At 44.1% G+C, this 20,620-nt stretch overlaps 3 protein-coding genes across 3 annotated transcripts; 1 reads left to right on the forward strand and 2 right to left on the reverse strand.

The window, feature by feature from the left end:
* Positions 1-2,290: 2,290 nt before the first annotated feature.
* Positions 2,291-11,974, reverse strand: LOC131877217 (DNA-directed RNA polymerase I subunit RPA2-like). Its single transcript, XM_059222824.1, has 4 exons — positions 11,304-11,974; positions 8,128-10,478; positions 7,377-7,799; positions 2,291-2,680 (listed from the first exon to the last, which is right to left on the reverse strand). The coding sequence occupies exons 1-4, from the start codon at positions 11,873-11,875 to the stop codon at positions 2,337-2,339; spliced, it is 3,690 nt and encodes a 1,229-aa protein (XP_059078807.1). The 5' UTR covers positions 11,876-11,974; the 3' UTR covers positions 2,291-2,336.
* On the forward strand, positions 11,975-13,051 carry LOC131877219 (putative gamma-glutamylcyclotransferase CG2811). Its single transcript, XM_059222827.1, has 3 exons — positions 11,975-12,438; positions 12,509-12,731; positions 12,804-13,051. The coding sequence occupies exons 1-3, from the start codon at positions 12,159-12,161 to the stop codon at positions 12,868-12,870; spliced, it is 570 nt and encodes a 189-aa protein (XP_059078810.1). The 5' UTR covers positions 11,975-12,158; the 3' UTR covers positions 12,871-13,051.
* Positions 12,864-18,334, reverse strand: LOC131877218 (E3 ubiquitin-protein ligase wwp-1-like). The gene is made up of 6 exons (XM_059222826.1): positions 16,810-18,334; positions 15,145-15,695; positions 14,412-15,016; positions 14,055-14,337; positions 13,601-13,978; positions 12,864-13,511 (listed from the first exon to the last, which is right to left on the reverse strand). Exons 1-6 carry the CDS (start codon positions 17,651-17,653, stop codon positions 13,242-13,244), a joined length of 2,931 nt encoding a protein of 976 aa, XP_059078809.1. The 5' UTR covers positions 17,654-18,334; the 3' UTR covers positions 12,864-13,241.
* Between the last annotated feature and the right edge of the window lie 2,286 nt (positions 18,335-20,620).

A 20,620-nucleotide genomic window follows, 5' to 3' on the forward strand; every position in this document is an offset into this window, starting at 1 on the left:
GAGTTCTTGGGCTTAATGCCATTTCATTATCCGGGATGAGTCAACTTGGAGAAAACTCCATGAAATGTATGTTCATAAGCCCCCTCTTGGAGTTGGAGAGGAGCATCCAAGTTTGGAGTCCTACCCTATAACAGGTCATCCCAGTCGTCAAATAGTCCAAAGAAAGGCTGCTAAAATTAGTAGAGTTCAACTCCCTATATGCCAACCTATGACGAATGGCTCAACAGAACGAACTTACAGGGCCTGGAAAGAAGACGGATCCACTTACTATTCGACCATAGACTTCAGCTTTTCCCACTATATTGGACGTTAAGTCCAGAGAAAGTATCACGATGCTTGCTCAGTACAAGTCAATTGTTCAGGTATATCTTGATCAGACGTTTTCAAGTTGGCTTCATTAATTTCCGATGCTATCACTATCTTTCGTTCAAAGATCCGGTTTCTTGAGATGTGGCTCACTAAAAATTACAAATCTAACAACATTAATTTGAACGAATTTGGCGTCAAATTTCATTCAGTGTGATCAAGGAATGGTTAAGCTTTAACTTGTTTCAAAATTAGGCCTTTGCCTTTGATGCATTTAATAAATTAACGGATATTGCACTGCCTATCCGAACTAAATTCGGACGATGTGATGGTTGGCTTTGCTGGCTGGGCGAGAATCATCCCTCCGACCCTAGAACCCAAACAAATATCACCTACCGCAATCCTTTTTTTGGAAACTTTTTCGAAAATTCCAAAAAAGGCCCCTTTTCTTTACGGTTGTTCGTTATTGTATTCTTCGAAAAAAAACTTAAAGGCTAGTTGAGACTGTGTTACGTTCAGTGAAGGTTCGAAAGGCATGTATCTGATACTGTACGATCTCAAAAGCATCAATGGAGCTTTGTCCCGAACCAGGTTTTAGGGCCAATTGTAGTGACCCTATGGGCTTATCGTGTGTTTTGAGAGAGCCCTTAAGACCTCGTGAATCCAGACTATAATTAGATAGAACAATAAAATCCATCTCTCTGCTTCCTCGGTCTCTTTTATTGTTTAATTTGCTCCCCCGAGACATTGGTAGGGAGTATGAAGGCGTTGATCCAGTTGCATCTTCTAAGTCAGGTTTGGACAATTGTTCGACCAAAGTTCCTGATAAGCCTTATATTCAAGAGATAGCCAGATCCGTCAATTCTGATTCGTTGGTGAATCCGATATCATATGAATGTAAAGTTAAGTAAAATGATTAAGTGTTTCGTCTTGAACTGCTGGGAATTTCATTCCCAGTAGCGCTAACTGTTTTGGAAAAAAGTGAGGGTTGTCAAAATTGAAAGTGATGAACCACTAGAATCTTGGTCGTCCCATATTACAAGTATTGTCACAAGAAGTGCAAGAAATTACTTGCGAAGCCTCAACGAGCTAGATTGCGAGGCAGGACGAACTTCTTTAGCTGAAGAACTATCCCTTTTTGGAACAATTTACCCCTAAGTCTAAGAATGACATCCAAGTGAGAAACAGTTCGTCAAAATGTCGCTATATCAGACGTATTCAATTTTCAAGAGTGTTTTTAGATATTTGCGAGTTATACGTGCCTGTTTGTTTCCTCTTTTCCCGATCCAATATTCTTTTACCTTTCCCCTCCATGCAGTTCTTCGACGTGTTTTGGGTGGTCAATCAATAGAACATTTCTATTTCTCTAACATTATATTCCAAAACTACAAATTACCAAAGTTTCAGAAATAAAAGGAGTCCTTGGGCATTCGAGCCTCGGAACGAAAAGTTCTATTATTGAGATGGGCTTGACCACAGGACTTTGCGACCTAGGCTTTCTTTGCCCATGGAGTTCATTTTAACCCGTACAACAACTCTCACGCAAATGCCTACAATCTACGTTCAAATGTATCCTCCCACAATATTAAGTCCGGCTTAACAAATCCAATCCATTTATGAATACTGACGCTGTGGGATTTATATGCCAGTCAAAATTAAGGTTTGGAATTGAGTTGTGAACATAAATCATGCTTTGAAAAGGTTGACTGTGGCAGAAGTAACAAAATTGTTGTGCATTCATTCGTTCTCTATCCGGGGATAGCATGTACTTAAAGTAATGGCTAAACACTAAAAACACTACAAAGCAGGAAAAATCATCAGGATATATTCAGTTTACTCATTCTTACTCGAAAAAGACCTCAGTTGGATTCGACAAATTTTCGGGAAGAAAACTTCTCGATTCATTTATCTGAACCCTACCCACAATGCCTAGGTTGATCATTCGAAGGCTCAAGTTGAAAAGACGTAATTACACAAACACGTGAGAATTTTCTTTGGGATATATTCTCACAAAATTAACGCCCTACAATTTACTCCTGTTTGGTCTGGACCTTGATCTTGATATTTACTGCAGCCAATTGCGACACCAGATGGAGGAAAATATAAGGTAATTGGATATCCTTGACGCAGTCGAAGCGATCACAGATCACACACTTAGTATGATGTTCCCGATATCGTGACACGCCCGTGGAATTGGCCTTGAGTGGGATCACAACCCGCGGAGACAGAAGACTCCCGCATTCGGTGCAGATTTTCACCCGTGCCTTATCCGACCCATGAAACAGACGGTCTTGCAGGAGGAACATGGTTCCATGCGAAAGTAGTGAATCTCGCTCCATCTCGCCAAATCGAACTCCACCACCCCGTCGTCGACCTGGAATTGATTGAATACAGTGAACATTCTCTCTTGACAGCCTAAATTGAGCCTTATTTAGGTCGGACAATTGTAAGATAGGTAGTTAGGGATTCAAACCCCAACATAGATTGCAAGGTCTACATGTAGATCAGAATTGAATCGCCTTAAGAGATTTCTTTTCAATTATTTAAGTACCTGAATCAATTAAGCTTCTCTACTTTCAAGAATGTATATTCCGACAATGTGTCCAAGGCTAGGGGAATGCTGATTGCTTCGTCAGTAATGAGTGTCTAAAAACAATCAAATTGAAGAACGTAATAGCAAAAGTTAGTTAAAATGAATAAATTTCTCGATTTTTTTTGGCGGTAAGGATGGCCACAAAAAAAAAGATTGTAAGAAATTAAACAATGTGTCAGCTCACGTCTTTTTCATCAGACATTCCGACAGACATACTGTAGGAAAATACGTTCTTGAAAGTAGAGACTATTGATTCGGGTGCTTAAATAATTCAAAACTAAGTTGATAGGACGCTATTTCGGTTGTTTTTTCAACTTATTTTCCTGCTTTAGACAACTCTTTTTACCGAGCTCTACTAATAGTTAGCTCTTATTTAAGTTGAGGCTCTTTCTTAGTCAAATATTACAATTTAAGACCAAGCTCGTGTTTCAGGTTTTGTTCCAATACGATTTTTGCGAAGAAATCAGTCACGCACTTCTCATTTTTATAAATATGACCACTTTTGTTGCCAAAGGGAGGTGAGAGGAGCATTGCAATTCGATATTGTTCTCGAATAAAGCTAATCACATCATTAACCAGGTTATTGGCGATGCGTTCACCATAAACCATTATCAAATAACCCGGAGAACACCTGCGTTTGCACAATGGACCAGATCAATTATTGAGCCTAGCAAAAACAATCATAGCCAGTGGACTTAATTGATCCTGAATTTTTTATGACAAAAAGTCTTCTCTGTTGTACTGCAGTGCACTAAGGTTGAATTTGACCGCGACCGAGTCCGCTATTCATTTAAAAATCCCCAAATACATTTAATTTCAACTATTTTTTTAACGCTGAAATGTATCCAGTTTGGTTTTGTGCAATAACAACGGTTTTGTTTATCAACTTCTGAGTTACCAACCAAGTAGAATTTTTTACAAAGTTAGTTTACTCTCAGTTTATACTTCAAGCAAACATGTGTTTGACTTCTAGTTGCGTTTTTTCTTTGCTATAAAAACAAAAGGAACAAATTCTGGAAAAAACATGCTTGAAGGTAGCTTTATCTAGTTTACAAGATCACTTAGAAAACATGGAGTAACATAAATGGGTACTCTTGGTTGTAATTGACATGAATTTAAAAAAACATCTGTATTAAGCAGATGTATTTTGAATGTTGCATTTTGCACCAAATTAGGTCGAAAAATGATTTACTTATCTTTCAAGTCCGTATCTAGACATATCATTTATGTTTTGATGGGGTAAAACTAATGATCATAATCATATTTTCATGAAAAACAACCAAAGACAAAAATATCTTGGGGGTATTCAAGCATGTGGATGAGAGAAAATAAAGTACATTAGTGTGAAGTTTATTTTTGATAGGTTTTTAGTGATATTGTGGGTAACTTTGGGGGTAGTGAGAAATCGTACTATTTGGGCAATTTTATAGAGATATAAACGGAGCATTTTGAGGCCAAGTATGACGTAAAACGTCACTTTTAAAATGCATCTGTTCAATATATGTTGATGAACGTCAATTGAATACGTTTTTTAAGAATACTTCTATCACCTATTCATATATTTTGTTATGTTAACTAATATAATGATCTTAAGTACTTTTTAAAAAGTATTTTTTTGGAAAATTGTTCCTTTTGTTGATAAAAATCATTCTTGGATTTTTTTTGCCATTTGAGCAACTCTTCACAAATGTTGTGGGTAGCACCGTCCTCTGCGATTCTTTTTGCCTCAAAATCAAGAAAATCCTCATCAAGTTCCTCCTATGCTCTAATCCTTGGGCATGCTTCACAATCGATCACTTCCATTTTGAAAACATCCAAACTCAGTCGCATCGTAATGTAAATGAATACCAGATTGAAAAGGGACGGACCCTCAAATATTGACGGACAAGATAACCCCCCCCTCCTAAATTCAAGTGGTTGTAAATCTCATTCTAAGAGGCCGCATTTCTTTTTCAACATTGAGGATCGAAAAACTTTGGAAAATTATATTGCACACACAGTTGAGATGTTTCAAAGATCCGAACCAAGCTTAGCAAAATATTTGAACACCTCCCAAGAGTCGTTTTTTTAGGAATAAGAGCCTTGAAATGATTGCATGAATGAATGCATTGCCATTTAAGTCTTGAGACAATATTAGAAAATTCGGTCGACTAGGCAGGAATGTACTGAAATAACTAAGCCCAACTTTCATCGCCCCGAAAGAAGATTTCCTGAGGGGCAATTTCGCTTCATTGCACAAGTTGGATAGCTTGTAACATTTTAGGATATGTGTCAAACAAAGAGTCATTTTGACATGAGAACTTCTTGATAGCTCTAGATAGAAGATATCAAACACACTTGCCCAACTAAACTCTTGTCCAACTGGCTTGTTATATTGTACACTATGGCCCATAAGTCATTAACCCCTCGAAAGAGCACGCCATTTTATCTTTCAAAGAAGAGTGCTTGCTTTCACAGGGATGGTCAAGATTGGCATCTCTAAAAGATGTGGATGAGGCTCTGCCATAACCGCCCATTGATTTCAGGCGGTGACAAACCATATTGGTGCCCCATTTCTAGTTTGATAAAAGCGCTAAGCGATGGGCTAAAGGGAAATTTCAACGATATCGGAAGAATAGGGACTGACGAGGCAGTCCCTGGAAATTTCAATGATATTTTTTTGTCGATTTAAAAAATCAGTGTTATCGATCAGGACACCTCTTTTAAATGAATGAATAAAAACATGGTTGTTATGGAGCACTATAATTCCCAGAGTTGGTCACGGGATAATCCTGGAAGTCCTTCCCTCCCGAAAATCCCGGAAATCCAGAGATGGGATTTTCGAGGCCTTTTTAGAGGTTTCTGTGTTTTCCAGGATTTTCGAGAAGTTTTACTGTTTTTTGAGCAAAGGCAATAAAAACAGATATCTTTTGCTCGAACTTTCACAGTAGGACATCTTTAGTTTTGGGGTCATTCTTGGTCATTAGATTCTAGGGTAGAGAGACTACACAATCCCACATATTTTTGATGATTTTGACTTGGGGTTGCTTTTGACAAGAAAATGTCATGCTTGGTTAGTATTCCCAGTAACACAATAAGCTTTACACTGTTTACTTTCATGGTAAGCCCAAAGAAGTTGATAGACAATCTGGGATTGGTCTTCTGAAGTTAACTTGGATGGTATGGCAGACCTGAAGTGGAAAGTGAGCAACCCATGGTACATCTATCCATCCCTCCGTTCACTCAGACTATATAACTTCGCCAAAGAAGCTTCTGTGGTGTTTTAGGTCTAAGAGAGAAACAATCCAGATAATTGTGATAAAGAAAAAGATAAAAAAAGTGATTTTACTTTAAAAACCTATAAAACTTTGGGCAGCAAAAAAGCCATGAAAAATTAAGTCATCTAGGATATCCCGGAAATTTCACTGGACAGGATTTCAACTTCCAACTCTCAATGGCTTCGATCTTTTACTTCATTTAGATCCAATGGAATAGGAAGATAGCCACATTTCTTGTCAATAAGAATAAATCGACCAAGGGGTTGAATATCAATCGAAGTGGTATCAAGGGGCATGAACTTTAGAGTCACACTGTACAGTACACTTTGGTTTGGATCGAAAGTTAGTGTGTTGTTCCAAAACGTGAAGGGCTTTTCTGACAAGATGAGGACTCTCAAAACAAACAAAATGAAACAATCGGCACCACAGCCAATGGGGAATAGCTATTCATTCAATGAACGCCCTTTTGTCATTAAATTGAACTAGAAATGCGAAGCTTGGCAAAAGTTGGTTTGGAAGGACATCTTTGACACGTTTGCCTTTTCATGTCAGAGTTTTTAAAGAGGAGCAAAGGCTTGGCCGAGCTTTACTTCAAACCAGATGGCTGAAAAGGCAAAGTGGTCAAAGGTGACAAACCATCCGGGTTGGTCAAGGGATAAACCAAAATTTCGGGCTTTCCATGTTTTCCGGGATCTTAAAGTAGTTTCAACTCTTTTTTTTCAGTCTAAGAAGCCGGTCTCTTGTGTCAGATTTATCACAGTACAACACCTTCATTGCTTGGCTAATTTCAAACTTTTTCAAAACACTCCTTAAGCTTAGACCAGGACAAGCAAGTATTTTGCCCAGACACTTCGATTTTGTCTGTGGGAGTCAATTGTAAACAAATGTCAGGAAAACTAGTCAAATTGTTGCGCATTTTTTTGCACATTTTTTTCTAAAATCTTGTGGCTAGGTAAAACAATGTGCTTATCACTTTTTAGGTTCATGGCATACCAAAAGAGGTGAATCAAGTCATCTTGCGATCGTCTTCTAATACCAAAAGTAAGTGACCCTCATTGAGTAGGTAGTTTTCTTTCCTCATAAGACATTTTAAAAAGTTTTAGAACCAAACGTTGCGTTAAAGAGAGCAGAAAATATAATCATGAGAACCACTCTTCATAAGAGAAAATGCCAACTTTTTACTTCTAGTTTACTGCGATCCAATGGCGTGCAGAACTCACCCTTAATTGGTTGTCTTGTCACTTGATCGATGGTGCCCACGCTTCGAACTTGGAATTTGTCACTGACCATATGACGTAGGCGTTGATAATGAATGATACCGAAGAAGATGTCGGCCTTCATCTCCACCCCATCCGTCCCCGAGTAGAGCGTTTCTGTGCCATAATAGTTGTAGCCGGCCTTCTCTAATTGGCGAGCGAAGAAATCAATGGCATCCACACGACCATGACTGGTCTCGCCGAAGACGAAAGGCGTGGCATCGTGGCAGAGTCCATGAACCGCCCCCGACTTGCCTGCCATGCACTCGATCATCATGGCGATGGTCATCCGAGATGGAAAGCCGTGAGGATTAAACACGATATCGGGGAATAAGCCACTTTCTGTCCAAGGCAAATCCTCGGTGGGCCATTTTTGACTGCAAATCCCTGTGCGAAATAAAAAAAGTTCAGTTTGACGGTCCAGAAGTCATGGTTTGACCTTATCATTGGACTGAATCCGACTTAGAGAAGACAAAGACCCTTGGAATTGCGACACGCATTCGAGTCGAGTAGTGCAATTTGTGAAGGGTTTCGAATGGCGAAGAAACCAAGTCCATTTACAAAATATTGATATGGAAAGTTACGGGACCGAAACGCAATAAAAAGCCCCTGTGATACGGTATCTGTCTTAATGCCGATCAATACACATGCGATAGGCCAACATTTTTCCGATTGAATATCGACGATTTCGATTGGAAGTCAAGGAACAACTTACCCTTTTGGCCAGCTCGAGAGGCAAACTTGTCTCCCACGGAGGGATTACGTGGAATTCTGAGACTGATGCAAATCCGATTACGCTCACTCGTGCCCGTATCATTGGAGCAAATCTTGACGGCATCCACGAAAACCATCTCTTTCCCTTCGTACCTCTTGACTACGTAGGTGCCTTCTGTCGTGTTGCAATAGCTATACAAGGGATCACCTTCATGCAGAGGAACTCCGATATGAGGCAGGCCGTCCAAATCGAGAAATTTCCCTAGGGTCTCGTTCTTGGGGTCTCGAGCGAATAACAGAGGGACACAATCGGCCTGACTGTTCTTCCGACCAGTGGCCTGTTCTCTGAGGTCGACAAACATCGATTTGTAGATGGATCCTGCGGCAAACCCGCGTTCGAATGAGGATTTGTTGATGATCATGGCGTCCTCCATATCGTATCCTGTGTAAGAGATGACGGCGACGATGGCGTTGGTGCCCATGGGGAAGTCATCCAGTTTGATGTGATCATAATGGGCGGGACGGAAGAAGGGCGAAGAGGGCGTTTGGAGGCGATACATTTTGGTCTCGGAATTGAGATGCCACGTGTGCATGGGCGAGGCCATGGTTTGCTTGCCCATTTGACACTGGTACATGTTACGAGGGGACTGATTGAAGTCCGGCAATGGAATGGTGCACGCCAAATTGCTCAAGAAACTGGTGGCTCGGATCTCTTGGTGGGTCGTGAGTCCTTTGTAGGCTTCATCCTGAGTGATGCAGATATCCATGAAGACTTGCTCGAACGTGCCAATCAACTCAATCTCATTCACGGATAAGTTGAGAACGGGTCGCATCATGCGCGCCGCACCCGTGAATATGAACATGCCAGGGAATTGAGCCGCACGGCTTTTAGCTGCGATAAGGACGATCTCGGTCACCTTGGGCACCCGATCACCTTGGATCTTGAGCACACGCAGTTTGTCGGCAATCCTTTGGGCGTGAGATCGGGCAACGAAGCCCAAGACCTTCCCATTGAGCACCACGTGGTAGCAAGACTTCATCACTTTCTCCGGCACCTCCCCTAGGGGATGCATGCCCAAATTGACCAGGACTTGGGGTATTTTCGACGCATCCGGTACGTGCGTCACGATCTCGGCGGGCATGGTCAGATGATTGAGGAGCCCACAGGGTGCGCCATCGGGCGTGTGAACGGGACAAACGAATCCCCAAGCGTCAGGGAGGAGGGCTCGGACTTCGGTGGTCCTCATTTCTTGGAAGAAGGAACCACGATGAATGGCCCGGAAATGGGACATATATCGCATCCGATTGATGTTCTCAGCCATGATGGTGAGGCCCGAATCTTGCATGAGGCCCAAACCGCTCTGACTGGGCAGATTGCCCGTGCCCAAGAAGTTTTCGAACATCTTCTCCAAAGTGATGGTTCGATTGGCGCACAATTGAATGGCCTCAGGGTTGACCTCGGGGTTGCCTCGGGCTCCTCGAGTGCGCTTCAAGATGTTCGCCTTCAGGGACGTCATCCACATTTCGAGCTTCTCTTTTATCAACTGCAGATAAAGATGCCCACCCACCACGATCTCGTGCATCATCACACTGTCCACGCCCTCTACCACGCACTTGTCCTGCACGAGAGCGAACAGCTTCTTCACCATGAGCACGATCATGTTGAATTTGTCCTCATTGTTGTTCAGATGAATGCAGATGGCACGGTCAATCAGGAAATCACACGCCTCCTCATCCGTGTACCAATCCGGCATGATGTACGACATCTTGTCGCGGAACACGCGGCCAATATATTGACGAACCTGCTCACTCGAAAATAGGCCCTCCTCTTGAGGTTCGGCTAACATATTCTTGAGACATCCTCGATAATAGAAATCGTCCTCTTCAGTGCCAGCGATCAAGGCTTGATAGATACTGGCATCGGATCGAGTGCACAGACATTTCAAGATCATGACCACGGGCACGAAAAACAGCTCCTTGCCAAAGTTGAACATGAACTTACTCGTGCCCGAGGTGACAAAGTGCAACACGTTCTTGTTGGTGGTCAGATCGGACTTGCCGCACTCCAATAGGACGCCCAGATCGGAAAAGTTTCGACCGCGTTTCTTCCACGATGGTCGCTGCATAGCGATGGGATAATTGCGGCGGGTGGTTTGCAACATGCGGATGATTCGCTCGTGTCCGCCCACAATGAAGTATCCGCCCCACTCCTCCTCGTGCTCACCGTGAGCCACGAGCTCCGCCGGACTTAAACCAGCCAGATTGCACGCGTTCGAGCGCAACATAATCGGGATCTGCCCCAAGGACTTCTCAAAGGGCGGCTGTTCAATCCCATTTACGGAATAAGCGCATCTGCAAATAAGAGTTCTGCTACATTCGCTGACATCTACATTCGTAGGGAATGCCTACTTTTACTGCGTTTTTAAGTCAGGCTTGGCCAAGTTTCCGAACCAAATTCCACATCAAATGTACATTCAACGGGACATGGGTTGGTCTGATTTGTCAACTTTTTCGCTGATGAATCAGATGTTATATCAATATAATCTAAATGTCATATATTTCAGACCTATGCATATTTTATTCTTCTGTGGTTTTTTATCATTTGCCATCACATGATCCCAATGAAGTGATATGCCTGGACAGGCATCACAACCCACACTGATCATTGCCTCGGGTATGACCTCAAGGTCGCCCATTTAAGGTGCTAAAAAGCAACGACTCAAGCTGTAATTCATATACCGCAAGGAAGCGTGGACTCGAGTAGCCAGGGATTGAACCCAGGGTAGCAACACAATCCAAAGTGGAAGCTCTACCAATACACCACGTCTACTGGTCTAAAAATATGTAACTCATTTTTATACTGCTGGGGAGTACTAACTCCGACAACAAAAATAAAAAGGATCGTGGCGATGCAGCAACTGTGGGTTAGGTTGAGGGCTTGGCAGTAATCAAATCCGATTGAAGCGCGCTTATCGGACATTTTCGCCTTAAACAGATATCTGCGAGAAGTCCACAATTGAAAGAAATGCCAAAAGCAACCCATCTCACTCCATTTACCAAAGTTGGTTGAACATCTCTTTGATAGCAAACTCGTGCCATAAACTTCGGGATTATTGGCCAATAATCAAAGCGACTAAATGGGACCAAAGTTTGGTAGCTCTGTGCGATGGAACTTACCTAATGTTTAATCGACCTTTGTAGGTGATGCCTCTTTGTCGGGCCTCCGTGGGAAAGACTCGGGGCTCCTTCACGCCGATCGATCCGGGTACCACACTGGGTGCCATCAAGTGGGCTTCCGTAATGCGCAAAGCGATCCGCTCTTCGGTTTGCGGTACACGGAACAGAAGCGGCTTCAGATCTTGTACCACTAAGTCCAAGCCCGGGCCCATCATGAAGTTGAAAGACTCGACGTGAGGCTGGCCCAGCGATTGGGTGGCCGGATTAGCGCGCGGGCGCGGACGACCCCATTCCGGCGAGGTCAAATTCTTGAGCGAGGGCTCGCGCGGGTACGCCCATGGCGAGGCCGGGTCGTCCTGGTTGGGCGCCATGCTCGAACCGAGAGCCCCGAAACGGTCGAACAAAAGGGGGGAGGTCGCCCGCAAAGATAGATTAAACGAGAGGCGCGGACAAGCGGGCGATCCGGAGAACGGAACTATTTTGTCCCTTAATGCAGGAGAAACATGTGCTCTTGTTGACATTTGACTTAAGGTGACGATTATTGGCGGCTCGTATGTAATAAGTCCAACCATTTACGAGATAAACTACCCCTTCAGCAATAAGAGTGATAACAATGAGGATCAAGAGACTAATAGTAAAATCAAGTATGTCTTCAGTGGCATTTTGTTAATGCATTGGCCAAATTGAGAAAGTTTTGGGTTGAAGTCAATTTCTTCTGGCGGACCTTTTGGGCACGCTCTTTGTTGTCCACATGTTCCAATGTTTTGATTTTGCTGATGTTCTGTCACCCGAGGTTTGAGAGATTTGAGAGATTTGGGAGGTTGAAGAGGTTAGAGCCATAGAAAACCATAATATATGAAGTTATCTATGGTTAGAGCCAAGTCGCCAAAGTCTCTCAAGGTCAAGCGAGACGGTGGCCTTAAGATGGCCTTGAAATGCCCCCATTTGGTTTTCGTCTACGGATCGCTCAAACGTCAACAGCCCAATCATGAAGCTTGGTTGGCCAATCCGGACAAAGGTCAAGCCGTCTTTCACGCCCAAGGTCAGACTGTCAAAGCTTTTCCCTTGATCGTGGCCTCGCGTTATAACATACCTTACCTATTGGATGCCCCGGGAATGGGACGACGGGTCCAAGGTCGGTCGCTTATTTAAGTGGTCTTTGGTAGGCCGTCATGTCATTATGCCTTGGCCTTTTCTACCTTCAGGCGAAGTGTTCGCAGTGAATGATCTGATGCTCCAGAATCTTGATATTATGGAGGACGTACCAGCTTTCTATTCCCGAGGTCGTGCCTCCGTGGAACTGACGGATAAGTCCTTGATTGAATGCTGGTTGTACACTCTGCCAGATTACAAGGAAGAGCTCCTTCAAAACGAATGCTTGGCCAATTACGCATCCGAAGAGTTGCCCTTGACGCCCTTCGTGCCCAGGTAAACGAGCCATTCCTCTGACCTTGCTTGATTCATGGATGTGGTCAACCGACTTTTTTCGTCGAATTTCAGAGCCCTGCGTTCAACCACCGATTTTTATTGGGAGGTCAAGAAGACAGCGCGCAAGCCGGATTCATGAATAGCTTCTATTTGATTCGGTTAATATCGCTAAGGTAACAAAGAACAATGATGGAATATGGTGTTCGTCCGCGAGAGCGTTCTTTGACGCCGACTCAGAAACGATCATAATGCATTTCGCTTCACGCCATTCTTATGTTATCATTTTTTATCCAGCACATTACATTTCTTTACCAGTGTGATAGTTGTTGTTGCTGTTGTTGTTGTTGTTGTTGTTGTTGTATAATAATTCTTGTATCTAGTTGGAATGCATGCCGAACTTCGCATTCATAAAATTTGATCACAGCTGTCACAATTGTTCATTGTTCCATCTTTGGACTAGGTTCGTTCAACACACTTGCCATGTCACGCATATTGAACACGGATCCATATTCACTCTTGACCGAACCCTTCGGTCTCTTCAATGGCGTAAGTGAGTTTTTCCACCAATTGCTCGTAAGATTTGTAAGGCGGCAAATCCAAACGATTAAAGCACGTGTGCGAACGAGGTAACCAAGAGTCCTTTCCCACTTTCTCGATACAAAATTTTTGAGCTCCATTGGAGCCCATGAGCTCGGCGAATCCACCCACAGGGACGCGGCATGTACCACAAACGAACTGGAGCAACCGCGAACGCTTCTCATGATCCATAGACCTCACAAACTAAAAAAAAGGAAGGATAGTCGATTGACAGTTAAATTGAGACGTTACACAAATCGTATATCCCATTTTGAATTTCTAGAGTAACGCACCTGCCAGAACCACAGAACTTGCTTGCTGTTCTTGGTGTAGTGGCGATAGATCGAGTTCCTTTGCCAATCATCCACGTCTATTTCCTGCATTCCGCACAGAAGGAGCTCAAGCTCTCTCTCATCAAAGTACTGGAGCCATTCCAAGGGGACGACCTCATTGAAACCGTCTAGAAATGCCTTGGTTTGCTCTTCGATCCCTCTGGACATTCGCCAGGCCACCACGAGCTCTAGATACTCCTCTTTATTCTCCTCGGTGACTTCGATTTCACTACCACCTGGCTTGAGGTCATGGGACTTGACCTCGCCTAGTAGGTCGTAATCCACATTGAAGAACATCTCCACCCCGCTCTCTTCCAAACTGTTGTTGCGAATCCAAACCTGCAATTGAACGGATTTCACTGTTAATTGGATATTCACTGATGTTTTCGGAGAATGGATGTGATGTGACACTTGCCAATGAGTTGTAGTATTCGGGATCGATCGACTCGATATCCTTCATGCCCAGTTTTTTGTTGAGCATGCGTTTGTAGAAGGGCATGGTGAAACCGGAATAGATGAATTTGCCGTGGTAGAGGGCCATTGCGATGAATCGCCCGATGAATTTGAAGTAGTTCAGATGATCTGGATTCACATAGGAGGCTGGGTTGATCTGAAGACTGTAGTTGTTCTTGTTGGCGTACTCAAAGAGGCAGTACATTGGATTTAAGACCTCATGCGAGAGCAAGAAGAACCATTCCCTGTAAATAACGGTATTTGAAGAATTACGAAATGGCTAAACATAGCAATAATACAACTATTTCGAGGCACTCACCTGGCCACTCCTCCGTAGTCTAGGCCTTCCTCGCCCCTGAAGATGATGTAAAGCCTTCGCCGAAGTTCATAAGCTGGCAAACGCATGAGTTGGTGATAGCTATCATCAAAGAGCGTCTGTCGACTGACGGTCAACTTGATATGACTAGATAATGCATTGGATGTGCACAGGTATCGAAATTGCGACAGTTTCCACCGGAAGGATCGCTCATATTGAACAGGCACCCCGTAAGCTCCCTTGGGTCCGAGCTTGATGGCTCCGGGCCGAGGGTCCTCAAAAGTAGTCGTTCGATTGTTGTGATCCACAAAGTAGGGCACACCATTCTCGGTATTGCGCATCTCCCATCCCTGCGGAAGCGGCTCCTCCTTGACTTGGCCTTGGGTTCGGGGGTCCTCCCATTGGGTGGTGCGATTCTTATGATTGACAAAGTAGACTCGCCCATTCGGCTCGACGCGCTTCTCCCACCCATCGGGCAACGGATCCTCGTCCGAAGAGCCGCCAGTCCGACCATTCGCCACCGTAGTCTGACCATTGCTACTGGTATTGGCATTGGTATTGTTCTGATCGTTCGGATAGAGGAAGCGCTGATTCTTCAATTGCATCACCTATTTAAAGTAATTTTGAGGGTTAACCAAAGTCGACGACACATGACTCAACCTTGGGTTGGCCTCGATACATCCGACATAATGAACCACTTCGAAAAGGGTCAGTTTGTTATTGGGCATGGTCTTACCTGTGCTCGTTCACCTTGCCAACTGGCGAAGTTTTGAAGTCTCTCGGTGTTAGGCCTTTGCCAGGTGGTGGTTCTTGTGTTGTGGTCCACATAATAGACACGTCCCCGATGATCTCGCCGCATCTCCCATCCCATGGGTAGAGGTTGAGGGCGTTCCCAAGTGGTGCTCCGGCTATTGTGATCCACGTAATACCTTCGTCCGTACGAATCTTGCAAGGTATCCCATCCCGGCGGCAGCGGTTCTTCTTGTCCATGGAGGCCCTCCGAGGCATGACCGGGGGCGTGACCAGCAGGTGGACCCATGGTATTGCTGGCGGGAGCACTGCCTGCAGTACCATTGACTCGACCAATTGCCATGGAAGATGAGGCTGCACCAACGCCATTGACCGTGGGCGCCGTGGAACTGGCCGGAGAGTGATCAGCTCCGTTCATGCTTCCAATGGACAACCGAGCATTGGCTCTTGACTCGGGTGTAGTTGTGCCTGTTGTTGTCACAGGGCCTGACTGGGGAGAATTGTTGGCTATTGCACCAGGATTCGATAGACGGGCGGCTGGAAAGAACATTACACCGCAATTGTTGAAAGTGATAAGTATTGTTGCAACCGTCACAAGGGATTTAACAATGTTCACAAAATCGCTATTCGTTACAGGATGTTACTCTTTTAGAATATTGATAAGCATCACTAACTTTGCAAGGGCCGTAATTAACCATGAAAAATAATTTCATATGAAAGCGGCCACCAAAAAAAGGAAATGCAGTTTCGAGGAGTTGAAACCGTTCCGAGTCTTCTTTTTTTCCTTGACTGAAGATGCCGTTCAAAGGTGATGTTTAAGCGCCATTTTCCTTTTAGATTCTTGATGGTCAAATAGCCCTCGTAAAACAATTAGGTTACTAGAGCAAAAATAATGAACAACTTCAACCTTCGTCGTTCCAAGCTCACTTGAATTTTGAAGGAAAAAATGGCGGCCATCTCATCTCAACCGAGTTGACCCTTATGAACTACGATTATGAAATGGATCAATGCAATCGTGGATGAATGGAATGAAGAATGCTGTGATTTTCCGAACATTCTGGAGGGAAAACGTCAAGCTTCAAAGCCACTTGCAAGTGCGAGAGAACACATTCGAAAAATGTGAGAGAAACAACATCAATGTGAAGCCCAAGCAAAAGGCTAGTTGACACCCAGTGCATAGGTACTACCTAGTCGTATGGGCGGTAGAAAGGATCTCCGGATGGACGGGCTGTGGCACCTATGGCTTCCATCACGGTCATTAGGACTCGTTCTTTGGGATTCATTGGGACTCGAATCGGAGCTCGAGAGGGGAGGGAAGTAAGATGGGTTGGCAACTAAACAATCCCACAAAGAATGAGATTGAATGACAGGGGATCAGAGTGTGAAAATCCGCTCCGAACAGGGCCACCACAATTGGCATACATATATGTATAAACAATAAATGCAGAGGAGGGGGCCTTATCTGAATTATCCTTGCCTATTACTCATGATGCGTGTCATCGCTAATTTCGGTTATCAGGACCTTGTGTTGACAAGTGGCTAACAAACCGACAACCGCGTGTTTAGCACGCACTACGCGAGACAAAGGCGCACTTCTAAGACTTTAAACACTTTTATAAATAAGATATTTTATAACTTCTGGAGCTCTTACCTGAGCCGGAGGAACTCGACCCGACGGAATTGGTCGGGCCCGGGTTAGATACTTTGGGTGTGGGGGCCAGGGCGGGTAAGAGGGGTGATGATGCCCCTTTGGCTCGACGATGAGCGTTGAGATTAGCGCCGGTTCCGGGCGGAGCAGGACGAGGCGGGGCCACTCGAGACGGCGTCACGCCAGCGGCCTGGGTGCCACTTCGGCTCCCACGGGGACGGGCGCCCGCACCCAGGCCATTGGGGTGTTCGGGGGTAAGGTTGAAAGCGCTTTCTTGCGGCACTACGCTCACGCCCACATTGGCCGTGGCCGCCGCGTCGGGTAAAGCGTCCATATCAATGTCCAGACCGGCCAATTTCAGGCGGAGCTCGCCCACTTTATTCCACTCGGGGTGTTTGGGATTATGGAGATCCAGGAGAATAGGCGTGCCGTGGCACTTTCCACCTTGCCGCTTGAGCACAGTGTAGAAATCCATGGTATTTTCGCCAATGAGCGAGTCTTTCTTCAGATAGTTGTGGTCGTACAGGCGCACTAATATCTTGGAATAGGGCGTGACCTGAAGGTGGAGCGGCTCATCGGGCCACTTGGGCTTATAGGTGTTCCTCTGGGTGGTGGTGCGCTTGGAAGGCTTGCCATCGACCACCACCTCCACATAAGGATTGGGCTTCAGCAAAGTGGCATGGTGTTTCAGGTCCGCCTGATCTAATGTCACTACCAATTGAGAAATCGACGGCGGCACGGTGGACGAGGGCGCCAAATGAGAGGCTGGAATGGCCTCCGTCCCCTCCGAGGTCGAGGGGTCTACCCTGGGGGGTGACTGGGTCGTGGCTCCACCTTCGGTCGTCATAATGCTCCGGCTCTCAATCAGATCTGGGTCCCACCAGGCGTTCGCTCAATGGAAATAGGTGCCCTTCAAGGGCAGGCACGGGAAGTCATGCTTAAGCCGTGACGCCCAAAGGCGTGCCCGGACCGCTCGGCCGTTAATATCGAGGGGCACCCACCGTGAGCTCAAGGCAGGGGTGTGGACTGCTGTGTGGACGGAGTGGATCCAATGTCCTTCAATGTATGGGGTGGATTCTGCCTGACTAATGACGTCTGTCTTCCTCCTTTTTCTGTGTGCGATCAGTCTCTCCGAATAAAGTGAGAGTGAGTGAGTGAGTGAGTGGCCTTCATTCGTACTGGTTCAAGCTCAACTGCTCTCACATCAGGCTTGGTGTCCTGTTGGCTTCTATCCTGCCGCCGCTGGGTCCTATCTATCCATGTATCTATCTATCTATCTGTATGTGTATGTGTGTGTGAGCAGTGGAGTAGTGGCCTTTCTGATGTACAGTTGTAGGGCCTTCCGAGTCCTGGTGCTGTGCTGTGCGTGCGTCACTGAGGCGGGATTCAAGCTCGAAGGCGAGGATTCTCAATGGGAGTCTCGTCGTGTCTGGACTCTGCCCTCGGATCGAAGGGGGCTCTCAGGATACACAGTTCACTCTGTTCTTACTTAAGGCTGAAACGCGACTGAGCTGGTCTTTCATGGCTCGATTTTCCGGCGGGCAGGGTCAGTCTTAGGCTTGCCGAAAAAGAAGTTGATGGACATAGAAAATCACTCTCGACCATTGACTGTCAGCAATGAATGGCGAAGTTCTTAATTCCTAGCAGGATTATGGTTATGACAGCAAAATAAGTTGGATTTGTGGACGGGTTAGGCTCAACATGTGGAAAGTAGTTGGGTAATTCGCAGGGATTGGGGGTAAAGGGCTGAGCCTTTATGGCAGTCCTGAATGGGACACTTGTAATAAGCTGACGAAGAGCAAAGGTCGGCGCTCTGGTCGCTCTGGTCGCTCTGGCTGACTGGGCCTCTATGGTTCAGCGTGACATGAGATTTTAATGGAAACCCAGCCAGAAAAAGTATTTCTAATGATGACAGGTTGACTAATCTGCCTTGATCATTAGCGTGTTTTTAGTCGGATTTGAGGTGGCTATTGAATCTAATGACGGGTTGGTGCTGAAATTGTTCGTTAAAGAAACTGTGAGATGAAAAATAAACTCAAATGAAGAACTTTTATATCACATGTTTATCCTTGTCTAATTCCTACAGCACGCCACGTAGTGTTCGTTCAAGGAGCTCAGAGCTAGAAGGTTCAGATATTCTATTCTGCAGGTACACCAGCAAGATACCTTTTCCACTGTCCCTGGACATCGATAGAGGAATGTAATCGAATTCTCATTCAAGAATGTAGTATGGTATTGAGTGCAATGAATGACACTTTAAACCTGTAATTGAAATGAATCGAATTTGAAATAATTGTAATACTAAGCGTAATTTTGGCATCATTATTCAGAAGCTATTGCCATCTATCATTCAAACGCCTACTTTTTAAAGCAGTGGCTTGCTTGAAAACATTTACAACAAAACTGACATTATTTAAATTCAAGTGGGACCTGAATTGGTTAAGCTTTCACATCATCTTATTGTTTGTTGTGGATGACCTTAGGCATAGGCATTGATGATAAAGAAGAACAAGGAAATTTAACCTTGAGAAACTCATAAAAAAGTATAAGAGAACAGAACTTCAACCCCAATATGGGCCCTTATTTGCAACGTCACATGGCGCAAAGAAAACGGGAAGAGGCCTGGTGGATTGCTAAAGAAATTGCTCTTGCCTTGCCTTGAACGCGATTTCTTTTCCGGACATTATGTGACCCAGGGCACTAACTAAAAATAAGATTTTGATAGAATTAGCCAAAAACAACACAAACACATTATAATTCAATAAAAAGGAATTGGCCCAATTGGCCCTTTATTTGGTAAAGGCTGAATGACAAAGCGCTCTCTCAAGTACGGAAGGTAAAACATATTTCGTTCAGCGTAAGAGGGCTATCTCAATGGATCTAGATATTTGAATTCATTTTTGAAACATAAGATTGAGTTTGTTGAATCACTAGTGGTAGTTTGTTCCATACTAGTCCAGCAATGTATATAAAAGGATAGGCTTGTGTCAATTACTTTATAAATGTAAAAGATTACAATCACAAGGAGTTGAAATGTTATGAATTACAATTACTTACTTTCAAACTAGTTCAAAACAGAAAAGACTTTCAATTACAGGTTCTTTTACTCTTGTACAAAACACTAAGTCATTTGCAAATGTTTTACACACCACATTTTGATTTTTTTTGACCTTTTGGTTGTAATTTACCCTCAAGGTTTATGCAAGCTTTTTGGATTTGCAAATGTTTTACACACCACATTTTGATTTTTTTGCCGTTTTGGTTGCAATTTACCCTCAGGGTTTATGCAAGCTTTTTGTGTCATATTAAAAGGGTTTATTTTAACTGTCTGAATGGCGCTATTGGAGGTCGGCAGCTTTGAAAAATTCATCATTTTCCAAGGGTGACTAATTTTGTATTTTGCCCAATTCTTTAGTGAAGTCATGTTAGGTAAAACATTCCCTTTTGTATTAATCTTAGCCACTATTTTTTGTTTGATAAATGATCATTCAATGAAAGAAGCGGCAGTCTCTTGTAAAATCTAGCTTAGGGGCAATTTGGAGTTTTTTTTGCATTTGAGCCATCATCAAGTTTACAGTACATAACGGATTTGCCGACATTAGCTTGAGATTTATGTACTGGTCAGAAGGTTTTTTTCCTTTTAGCCCAGAGTATGATGCAAAAAGGATTCTAATTGTGATTGATTCTGAAACGGTTACAAATATGTCGTGCTGTAGTAACATTTGCCATTACTTTTGGCATACTTCTAAAGAAGGAGTGATGTTAGAGTCAGCGCTTTGCAAAATATTCCTGAACAGGCCCTTGCATTGGGATG

The sequence above is a fragment of the Tigriopus californicus genome, chromosome 2, assembly GCF_007210705.1.
Source record: "Tigriopus californicus strain San Diego chromosome 2, Tcal_SD_v2.1, whole genome shotgun sequence".
NCBI classification, from domain to species: Eukaryota; Metazoa; Arthropoda; class Copepoda; order Harpacticoida; family Harpacticidae; genus Tigriopus; species Tigriopus californicus.

Bases quoted from the DNA above. Each gene is read 5' to 3' on its own strand.
- LOC131877217 (XM_059222824.1), bottom strand. From the start codon at position 11,875: ATGGTTGGACTTATTACATACGAGCCGCCAATAATCGTCACCTTAAGT. The intron at 10,479-11,303 runs GTAAGTTCCATC...TCTTATTTGCAG, and splicing joins AAAGGTCGATTAAACATTAG to ATGCGCTTATTCCGTAAATG. The intron at 2,681-7,376 runs GTGAGTTCTGCA...AATCAATTCCAG, and splicing joins GACAAGACAACCAATTAAGG to GTCGACGACGGGGTGGTGGA.
- LOC131877219 (XM_059222827.1), top strand. From the start codon at position 12,159: ATGAAGTTATCTATGGTTAGAGCCAAGTCGCCAAAGTCTCTCAAGGTC. The intron at 12,439-12,508 runs GTCGGTCGCTTA...TTCTACCTTCAG, and splicing joins AATGGGACGACGGGTCCAAG to GCGAAGTGTTCGCAGTGAAT. The intron at 12,732-12,803 runs GTAAACGAGCCA...GTCGAATTTCAG, and splicing joins TTGACGCCCTTCGTGCCCAG to AGCCCTGCGTTCAACCACCG.
- LOC131877218 (XM_059222826.1), bottom strand. From the start codon at position 17,653: ATGACGACCGAAGGTGGAGCCACGACCCAGTCACCCCCCAGGGTAGAC. The intron at 15,017-15,144 runs GTAAGACCATGC...TACTTTAAATAG, and splicing joins GGCAAGGTGAACGAGCACAG to GTGATGCAATTGAAGAATCA. The intron at 14,338-14,411 runs GTGAGTGCCTCG...CGTTATTTACAG, and splicing joins GACTACGGAGGAGTGGCCAG to GGAATGGTTCTTCTTGCTCT.